Source organism: Nematolebias whitei, chromosome 5 (genome assembly GCF_014905685.2).
Source record: "Nematolebias whitei isolate Nwh7 chromosome 5, NemWhi1, whole genome shotgun sequence".
Classification (NCBI taxonomy): Eukaryota; Metazoa; Chordata; class Actinopteri; order Cyprinodontiformes; family Rivulidae; genus Nematolebias; species Nematolebias whitei.
In genome coordinates, this window is record NC_056502.1 from 55,307,988 (window position 1) to 55,318,982 (window position 10,995).

General features: G+C 42.4%; 1 protein-coding gene across 1 annotated transcript in view; it reads right to left on the minus strand.

Annotated features, from left to right (window-relative positions):
* LOC119410440 overlaps positions 1 to 10,684 on the minus strand; it is an 82,262-nt gene extending 71,578 nt beyond the window's left edge. The window contains exon 1 of the mRNA XM_037677349.1: positions 10,115 to 10,684. Within this exon, the coding sequence (XP_037533277.1) occupies positions 10,115 to 10,579 (465 nt within the window). The 5' untranslated portion in view covers positions 10,580 to 10,684. The remainder of the gene's footprint in view (positions 1 to 10,114) is intronic.
* Positions 10,685 to 10,995: the final 311 nt, after the last annotated feature.

Consider the following 10,995-nt stretch of genomic DNA (forward strand, 5'->3'; position numbering starts at 1 on the left):
ACAAGAGTGACAACAGTAGACAACAGTGACAACAGTAGACAACAGTGTCAATAGTAGACAACAGTGACAACAGTAAACAGTAAACAGTAGACAACAGTGACAACAGTAGACAATCATAAAAGCAAGTACATAAATTGAAAAAAATAAATGGAAGAAAAAACAGCTACATTATAAAGTGATATATAATACTAAAAACAAGAACATGTCTGCGTTGTGTTTTGCCATGAACTTAAAAGATGTTTGAAGCCACTTAGAGAGGTCGAGAGCTTCAGATCTTTTTGCAAGGTGTTCCAGGATACAGGAGCGCAGTAAGAGAAGGCCCTTAGGCCTAGTTCAGGCCGCAGTGAGGTAACACTGCAAGTAATAATGTCCTGAGAGTGCACGCTGTAGCTGAACTCACGTACTGACATGTAGGAGATGTATGAAGGCAGCAGACCAAGAAGTGATTTAAAGATGAAAATGTACCAGTGAGAGTGTCTGTGTGAAGTTAATGATGTCCAGTTAACCAGTGAATACAGGGTGCAGTGGTAGGTACGATAGTTACAGCCAGTTATGAATATAAGTACACCATGATTTTTAGTTTTCTACATTCACCTTACAATCTAGCTGTTTGTTACTTTTTGCCATTTTATTTGTAAAAAAAAATTAAATAAAAATCTGTATGCCTTTTTATAACTGTCTGTTGTCCATCATTCTTTGTTGAAATTAGGTCTCTCTTCGAAATGAGTCCTCGAGTCTCAATAGGATTTTCCTGTCTAAATAAAGGTTGAATGAATGAATGAAAAATGATAGGCAGCTTTTTTAGAACCTAGACCTTTTAACAATTCATTAACCTCACTAACTGAAAACAGTGAATATAAAAAGGTGTGGTTTACTGAGGGTTGAGTTGGAGGAGAGATATGATTTGTAGGTGTTCGGTTTAAAGGAGAGGTACCTGGTTTTCCATTGATAATTTCAGTAGTCATTAGTAGTAGTTCATTAGTGTCAACTTGTTGATGACATGATTGAACATTTTTTGTTATCTACCTGGATGATTGATCTTACAAACCTTTTTTCTGAAATATCCTGATGCATGCTCAATAATCCAGGTAGAAAAGTCTAAAAAAAATAAATCTGGTCCTCTGGACATTCAAAAAAAAAAAAAATGGGCAGAACAGCTCAGAATCAAAGTTTCAGCCTGCCTCATTAAAGCCAAACCACCACCTTCCAACATCAGTAGAGAGGAGAGGGATGCACTCACCACTCTTAGCAAGGACAAAAACATCATCATTCTCCCAGCAGACAAAAGAAGGTGCACAGTGATTTTGAATCATAAAGACTATCATGAGAAAGTTATGACACTCCTTAGTGACTGAACCACTTATGAACCTCTGAAAAGATATCCAGGAAGTCAGAGTCAGAGTTTCTTTATTGTCATTCGCACCTCATGTGGTACATGTGGTGGAGCGAAATTATGTACACGGGGTCCCAGTTACATCCAACAATAAAATGTCTAAGAAAAACAGTAATAATATCTAAGATATGAACTAAGAAAAACATCAACTAAATATACACTAAGCACTCATAACATAAAACATTGAACATCAGCACAAACATGAACATGAGTTCGTGAGCAGATGTGCACGCATGAACACATCAACATTGAAACAGATCAGCAGCAACATGAAACAGATCAGCAGCAACATGATATGGTTTTTTACAGTGATTATTCTAGTTAGAGATTCATGAGTCTAACAGCCTCAGGGTAGAAGCTGTTCCTCAGTCTAGTGGTTCTACACTTAATGCTCCTTAACCTCCTTCCTGAGGGGAGTGGGGCAAAAAGTGTGTGTGCTGGGTGGGTGGGGTCCTTCATGATGCAGGTGGCCCTCTTCCTGCATCTGGAGGTGTAGATGTCTGTGATGGTGGGGAGACTGACTCCAACAGATTTCTGTGCAGCCTTCACCACTCTCTGCAAAGCTTTTCTTTCTGCAGCTGTGCAGCCTCCATGCCACACATTGATGCTCGAGCACAGGATGCTCTCCACTGCACACCTGTAGAAGGAGGTGAGGACTGAGCTTCCCAGACCAGCTCGCCTCAGCCGTCTGAGGAAGTAGAGTCTCTGATGAGCTTTCTTGATCAGGCTGGTGGTGTTGTTGCTCCAGCTGAGGTTGTCATTCATGTGTACACCCAAGTACTTGTAGCTGGAGACCACTTCCACCGCAGATCCTCTTATGTTCAGGGGGGTGTAGGTGTTTTTGTTCCTTCTGAAGTCCACAATCATCTCCTTTGTCTTCTTCACATTGATGTGAAGGTTATTCTCTCTGCACCAGCTCTCCAGGTGTTCCACCTCTTGCCTGTAGCTGGACTCATCATTGTTTGTGATGCATCCCACCACCGCTGTATCATCTGCAAACTTTACAATGTGACAGCCTGGATGGGTAGCTGCACAATCATATGTGAGCAGAGTAAACAGAAGGGGGCTCAACACACATCCCTGAGGAGAGCCAGTGCTGAGGGTTATGGTGGAGGAGGAGAGGTTGTGGATCCTCACTAACTGTGGTCTGTTTGTTAAGAAGTCTAGTACCCAGTTGCAGATGGAGGGGCTTAGTCCTAGTGTGGATAGTTTGTCCATCAGGGTTTGGGGGATCATGGTGTTGAAGGCGGATGTGAAGTCCACAAAGAGCATACGGACGTAAGAGTTTTTCTGCTCCAGGTGGTTGAGTGCAGTGTGGACCACAGAGGAGATTGCATCCTCTGTTGCATTGCCTCCAGTCTGAAAGATAGTTAGAGAACCAACCAATGGTGTGTTCTGAGAAACCAATTTCTGAGAGTTTATTACACAAGACGTTATGATCCACAGTGTCAAAAGCTTTAGACAGGTCTAAGAAAAGTGCAGCACAATAATCCTTAGCATCCAGTGCTTCAACAACGTCATTAAAAACCTTCAGTGAAGCAGCGGTTGTGCTGTGTTGTTTCCTGAAACCAGATTGATGTGGAGGTAAGATGTTAAATGAGTCCAGGTAATTTTTGATTTGAGAGTTTATCAGTTTTTCTAGAACCTTGGCTAAAATGCAGAGTTTAGAGATTGGTCGATAGTTGTTCAGTGAGGTGTGGTCACCTCCCTTCAGCAAAGGAAGAACAAAGGCTGTTTTCCAAGTGTCTGGGATGGAGTTTTGTCTTATGGAGAGATTGAAGATGTGGGTCACAGGGACTGTGATGATATGAGCAGCCAGCCTTAAGAAATATGGTGGAAGTTCATCTGGACCTGCAGATTTTTTAGGGTCAAGATCTTTTAACAGTTTATTAACCTCACTGACTGAGAATGGAGAAAAAGAGAAGGTGTGATTAACTGAGGATTGACTTGTAGGAGGGATTTGATTTGTAGAAGTTTGGTTATTAGAGGAAGTGGCTGATTTTCCATTAGTAACTGTGTCAAATAAAGAACCAGAAGCAACAAAATGTTTGTTGAAACAGTTCAGGATCTCGTGCTTATTTGACACAGGAACAGAGTTAATGAGAAGTTGTGATGGGAGGTCAGATGATTGGGGGGTGCCTGAGAGAGATTTGATGGTTTTCCAGAATCTGTTGGGGTCATTTAGATTTTTGGAGGTCTGAGATAAGAAATAGTTGCGTTTTGCTGCTTTGACAGCAGTTGTACATTTATTCCTCATCTGTCGAAAACTCAACCAATCAGTGTCTGAGTCAGATTTTCTCGCGGTGGCCCAAAGATGATCTCTCCTGTGCAGGAGGTCAGCTAGCTCTGGAGTAAACCAGGGGCTGTCTCGTCCCTTTATTCTGAACTGACAAAAAAGAGCATGTTTGTTCACGAAAAAAATTAAACTATTATGAAAATAGTTCCAAGCGGAGTTCACGTCATCAGGTCATAGAATATGATGCCAGTCAAAGTGAGACAGATCCCAGAGGAATGACTGTTCACAAAAACATTTCAGATCCCTTTTTTGAATTAATCTGGGCTTAGAAGGTGGAAGTTTAATATCTCTCAAAGCAGCTGTCACACAATGATCCCTCAAAATATCAGCGAATACACCTGTACCAGGGAATTTGTGAGGCATATTAGTTAGAAATAGGTCTAAGATGGAAGATTTTTCAGGATGGTTTTTGTTTAATCTAGTGGAAGAGTTGATCAATTGGGTAAGATTGAGAGACAGGCAGCATTCCTTGAATTTATCACAGAGGGGGGTCGACTTACACCAATCAATGTTGAGGTCTCCAGCCAAAAGGACCTCTTTGAATTTTAAATTACCAAGAAATTCCTTCAGTGCAGACAGAGCCTCAGGTGATGCTGAGAGGGGGCGGTAGCAGCAGACTACAGTTAAGATCTGACCTCCATTCAAGGTGATGTTTACAGATAAGGCTTCAAACTGGTTTGGAATTGTTTTAGAAGACACAAGACTAGCAACCAAAGAATCTCTGATGTAAACAGCAACTCCCCCCCCCCCCCCCTTTTTTTGACGATCACAGCGGTAGATGTTAAATCCATTGATTGCCAGGTCATTATTCATTACAGATTTGTTGAGCCAGGTTTCAGAGATAAAGATAACATCTGCCCCAGAAGAACTGATCAGAATTTTTGAAAGCATCAAGTTTTCTCAGAAGGCTACGAGCGTTTACATGCAGAAAATGAAGCCCAGACACGTTCTTAAAGTCATTTGGTGTGCTGTAATTAGTGGGGGGTCCAGGGTTGGGTTGAATCCCTGAGAGTAGTAACAACATTATTATCAGACATTTTCTTGAGTTTTTTGTGACTGATGTGTAATTACAGGAGTTAACAGTGTGACAATTAGCCCCCATAATCGAACCATGAGAAACATTAATGAAGACGTGATCATTCAGAACCCAAAAACAGTGAAAGTTGCAGTGATGGGCAGATTCAGGTGTATTAACAAGATTCAGTGACTCCAGATAATCTGAGAACTGAAAATAGTGACAATAATATGAATGATGCAGAAAAGTTTCAGACCATAAAACGCCACAATTCAAATGGGCAAACAAACCCGACGAGGTGGTCCAACTGCAGTTTGAGTTGGGCTGAGGGGGGCTCAGGCACCCCAGTGAAGATGGATGGATGCTCCCATGGGAAACAGAAGCTGGGTCCAGAATCAACAGGCCGAAACAGAAACAGATAATTCGCAGCAAATAGCAGAGCGAGCTGCCAGAAAATCCTCTTGAAGTGAAAGGGATGATCCAAGCTCGTTTCAGGTCAACAGGGGCCTACAGCGTGATCCGGAATAAAATTAATTATTATCCAGGTGAGTTTGGATAGAGGCCTGCAGCAACTCCGATACAAACTCCGAACTTCTCTCGAGCACCACGCAGTCCTGCTCCTTCACGTTGCTCCTCCGCTTCTCTGCACGACACCTCCGCACCCGACAGCACAAGAGGCACCCCCGGTGAAAAACGAGACTGACCGGAGAGGCTTAAGTCGACAATGGTCCGGTCTGATTCTGCTCCAGTCCAGCTCTGGTGCTCCACAGCACGAGAGACGAAGAGGCTGAAGATATCCCTGGTCCGGTTCTGCTCCGGTCCGGCGGCACTTCAAAGCACCGGAGCGTCTCCTCCAGGTGAACACAGTGATTCCACGGAGGTGGACAGTCCTTCGGTGAAAGTAACTGGCTGCTCACTGAAGCCGAGACCGGCTCTATTGAAGACGAAATCCCCACAGCCACCTCGGTTCGGTTCTGGTCCAATTCGAGGGTCACAGGTACACTTCCCCCACAACTATGAAGACACCACGAGGGCCAGTCCAGCAGAAAACCAGCGAAATACCACCCGGCGATTTTTGTCGGAACCAGGTAGAACCATAAAGGTCCAGATAAGAGTTTGTTGAGGTCGAGAGAGAGAAAAAACACTGGACCTTCATGCGACGACTCCCCAGCTCGAGGGGTCACCTGGCCGGCAGGGTGCGCTCAGAGCGGCCGGTCCTGGACCAAAATATATTCTTGGACGGTCCCGTCCGACTTTCTGAGTCACTGAACACCGAATTCGGTTGGAAGGAGGACCAACTTTAGTCTGGTTCGAAAAAACGGGTCAGTTTGATGATAAAAGACTGCAGAGAAGCCGGAGGGAGCTGCCGTCCATCAGCTCGCCGGAAGTGAAGTGGAAGATTGTTTTCCATAATGTAAAGATAAAAATGAAACTTTCATATATTTCAGATTCATTGCACACCAACTGAAATATTTCAGGTCTTTAATTGTTTTAATACTGATGATTATGGCATACAGCTCATGAAAACCCAAAATGCCTGTCCCAAAAAATTAGCATATCATGAAAAGGTTCTCTAAACAAGCTATTAACCTAACCATCTGAATCAACAACGTAACTCTAAACACCTGCAAAAGATTCCTGAGGCTTTTAAAAACTCCCAGCCTTGTTCATTACTCAAAACCGCAATCATGGTTAAGACTGCCGACCTGACTGCTTTCCAGAAGGCCATCATTGACACCCTCAAGCAAGAGGGTAAGACACAGAAAGAAATAGCTGAAAGAATAGGCTGTTCCCAGAGTGCTGTATCAAGGCGCCTCAGTAGGAAGTCTGTGGGAAGGGAAAAGTGTGGCAGAAAACGCTGCACAACGGGAAGAGGTGACCGGACCCTGAGGAGGATTGTGGAGAAGTGACGATTCCAGACCTTGGGGGACCTGCAGAAGCAGTGGACTGAGTTTGGAGTAGAAACATCCAGAGCCACCGTGCACAGGCGTGTGCAGGAAATGGGCTACAGGTGCCGCATTCCCCAGGTCAAGCCACTTTTGAACCAGAAACAGCAGCAGAAGCGCCTGACCTGGGCTACAGAGAAGCAGCACTGGACTGTTGCTCAGTGGTCCAAAGTACTTTTTTCGGATGAAAGCAAATTTTGCATGTCATTCGGAAATCAAGGTGCCAGAGTCTGGAGGAAGACTGGGGAGAAGGAAATGCCAAAATGCCAGAAGTCCAATGTGAAGCACCCACAGTCAGTGATGGTCTGGGGTGCCATGTCAGCTGCTGGTGTTGGTCCACTGTGTTTGATCAAGGGCAGGGTCAATGCAGCTAGCTATCAGGAGATTTTGGAGCACTTCATGCTTACATCTGCTGAAAAGCTTTATGGAGATGAAGATTTCATTTTTCAGCACGACCTGGCACCTGCTCACAGTGCCAAAACCACTGGTAAATGGTTTACTGACCATGGTATTACTGTGCTCAATTGGACTGCCAACTCTCCTGACCTGAACCCCATAGAGAACCTGTGGGATATTGTGAAGAGAAAGTTGAGAGACGCAAGACCCAACACTCTGGATGAGCTTAAGGCCGCTATCGAAGCATCCTGGGCCTCCATAACACCTCAGCAGTGCCACAGGCTGATTGCCTCCATGCCACGCCGCATTGAAGCAGTCATTCATGCAAAAGGATTCCCGACCAAGTATTGAGTGCATAACTGAACATGATTATTTGAAGGTTGGCGTTTTTTGTATTAAAAACACTTGTCTTTCATTGGTGGGATGAAATATGCTAATTTTTGGGACAGGCATTTTGGGTTTTCATGAGCTGTATGCCATAATCATCAGTATTAAAACAATTAAAGACCTGAAATATTTCAGTTGGTGTGCAATGAATCTGAAATATATGAAAGTTTCATTTTTATCATTACATTATGGAAAATAATGACCTTTATCACAATATGCTCATTTTTTGAGAAGGACCTGTATCTTGTTGAATATAATATCGAGGTTATAATTTTTATATAAAAATTTTGTTATTGATAGGGAGGTTTTGTCATATGTTAGCTGAAATAGATTTGTTAAATGTGAAATTATCATTGCCTTAATTTTTTTGTATGTTTTTTTTTTTTTTGTTATTATTCTGATTAAAAAAAAATTTAACCTTTACTTAAGAAGTCTGACCTTGATTCAGAAATTCTGGATAACTATAGACCTATATCTAACCTAACATCCATTTAAAAAAATCTAGAGAAAAGAGTTGCAGGTCAGTTGCGTGAACATCTACAAAGAAATAATCTGTTTGAAGAGTTTCAGTCAGAGTTTAGAGCTTATCATAGCACAGAAACAGCATTAGTAAAAGTCACTAATGATATTCTCATGGCCTCAGACAATGTACTTGTGTCTATACTGGTCCTGTTAGACCTCAGTGCTGCAATTGATACAGTTGATCACAATATTTTACTACAGAGGCTTGAATATGATGTTGGAATTACAGGAACAACTCTAAAATGGTTTAATTCATATCTATCTGATAGATTCGTTTGTAAATATAAATAATAAATCTTCTTCATACACCAAAGTTAGTCATGTTGTTCCTCAGGGCTCAGTGCTTGGGCCAATACTCTTTATTTACTTTATATATGCTTCCATTAGGTTAAGTTATTAAACAGCATGGGATAAATTTCCATTGTTATGCTGATGATACACAATTATATTTGTCCATTAAACCCAATGAATCCAATCAGCTACTTAAACTACAAGCATGTCTTAAAGACATAAAAACCTGGATGACCCTTAAATTTCTCCTTTTGAACACAGACAAGACTGAGGTTTTGGTTTTTGGACCTGAGCACCTTCAGAATGAATTTTTCAGTCTTTCTCTCTCCATAGATGGCATTAATCTGGCCTCCAACTTTAATGTTAAAAATCTTGATGTTATTTTGGATCAGGACATGTCTTTTATCCCCACATTCAATTCAATTCAATTCAATTCAAAAATACTTTATTAATCCCAAATGGAAATTATTTGTTGTTGTAACTCGTTATCCTCATTTCATTAAGAGATGTTATAGATGCTGATGGCTGTAGACAGGAAGGATCTCTTGTAAAGGTCCATCCCACAGTGGATCCTAAGAAACTGGCTGCAGATGCGTCCAATCCGTCCACTCAGATTCGACTGGCCTCTCAGTTCCCCTGGGCTGTAGGAAGGCCCGAAAGCCGGGCAGAACTCCTCCCAAAGCGATGGCCAGTCCTCCCAGCAGTCTGCCGAGCTCCTCGTCGCTGTGGACAGCCAACTGTAGGTGCCGAGGGATGATCCTGTCCTTCCACTGTCATGAGCCGTGTTTCCTTCTAGTTCCAGGATCTCAGTGGTCAAACACTGGAGCACAGCTGGCAGGTAGATGAGAATGCATCCACAGAACATCCTTTCAACTCATTTGAGATTTGGAGCTGTAGTTGAGAAATTATTTGAGCTATTGAGATGTTAATCAGCTGCTGTTGGTTGTAGAAAACTGCCTTGTTGCCATGGTTACACATCATAACAAATGTCCAAAACTAAAAAAAAATCAGTAAAAATCCTTCCAGCTGAACAGCATTCGATACCAGAGGAAACGGTCATCCAAAATATGTGATTTACATCCAGAAAAACAGGAATTAAAGTTTCCAAAAGCAAAATCTCAGAATGAAAGTAACAGAGCTGCTCCAACATGCTAGAAAAAAACGGTAGCCAAGGCCACCATTGGCTACCCCGGCCAAAAAATTTTATTCACCACCATACATACAGTAGTTCCCACACATGTGACCGGTACTGTGCAATACCGCGTTTCCACCATGGGTGTACGCTCGTGCTGGACCACGTTCGATCAAGATGGATTACAGACAGACAAAAGCTAAGTATAGTACTCTTGACCAAGGAGCAAGAGAAATATATATGCTTAAAATAGCTGCAGTTGTAGTTGTAGTTGACCCATATGAGGTGGGGAAATAAATCATGTCAGACCACACTGACATGTTGCCACTGATAAGCTGAGAGAGGTGGGGAACACCCTGGACAGGTCTCCAGTCCATCACAGGTACACAGAGACAAATGAGACCAACAACCATTCACTCTTTCACTCTCACCTAGGGACAATTTAGAGTTACCTATTAGGCTAACATGCATGTGGGTCTGTGGGAGGAAACCGGAGTAACCCGAGAAATCCCACACAGCACAGAGAAAACATGCAAACCCCACCCAGAAAGGTCCTGGGCCAGGATTCAATCCGACGACCCATAACTCTACCAACTGAACCATATAATTGACTTCTTTTGGTATTTTAAAATTATGTGTTTTAATATTGGGGGCAGGGGATCCTGTATTGTGCTTTGGCCAACTTTGGTTGTTTCAAATAAGCTGCATAAAAAAATGTATTTGATTTGCTCCTTACCTCATTCTGCAGTTCATTGTCACTTCTGTTTGAGGTCAACATCTCAAACAAGGAGGTGCATAGATCTTCTGGGTTAGATGAAATCATGTTGCCTTCTTCCAGATATTTCTCCACTTCCCTTTGAAGAAAAGATCCATCACCTGAACCCAAAGACCGAACAGAGCTGGGAGCACCTTCAGTGGCAACATTCTTCCCAACCTGCTGGTTGTTGAGAAAGCTGAGAAAGTCTAGCCTGGTGTTCTCATCATGGATACCAGAGCCAGGCAGGTTTTTCAGCGGGTCCAGTGCGTAGCAGTCATATGAAAACAAGATGTTGCGTCCAAATGCAGAACCTCGTTGGGGACTGTGACGAGAACTCTGAGTCTTGATGAAGTCTTCGACTCTGTAGTCTCCAAGTCGAGCCACCAGCCGGGACACACAAGAACAGGAAGTGTCAGCTGCAGATGATGGGAAAGGCCCAAACATATGTTTAATGGCTCGTGTCTCCTCTGTGCCCAAGTGGTCTTTATTGTAGAAGGTTTCAAACAGAAAGACTGCTGCACATTCAATGACTTCCTGGTCATGTTCAGTACCAACTGTTAAACAAACAAAAACAAAACATGTTTTTATTTGACTGCAGAGGTTAAAACAATGAATGTGGAAAAAGTTGTTTTATTCATATATTTATAAGAAAAAAATAATAATAAAAGAAAGGTTGGTCAAGCAAAGACAATTTACACATTCTAGCAAAATCTGCCAACCAACTTTAATTAATTTTAAGGTCAATAAATTAAATGTTTAAACATTTTTAATGCCATCAGCAGTGAATGTCTGTTGTGGTGAAGAGAGAGTTGAGTCAAAAGGCAAAGCTCTCAATTTACTGGTCGATCTAAGTTCCCACA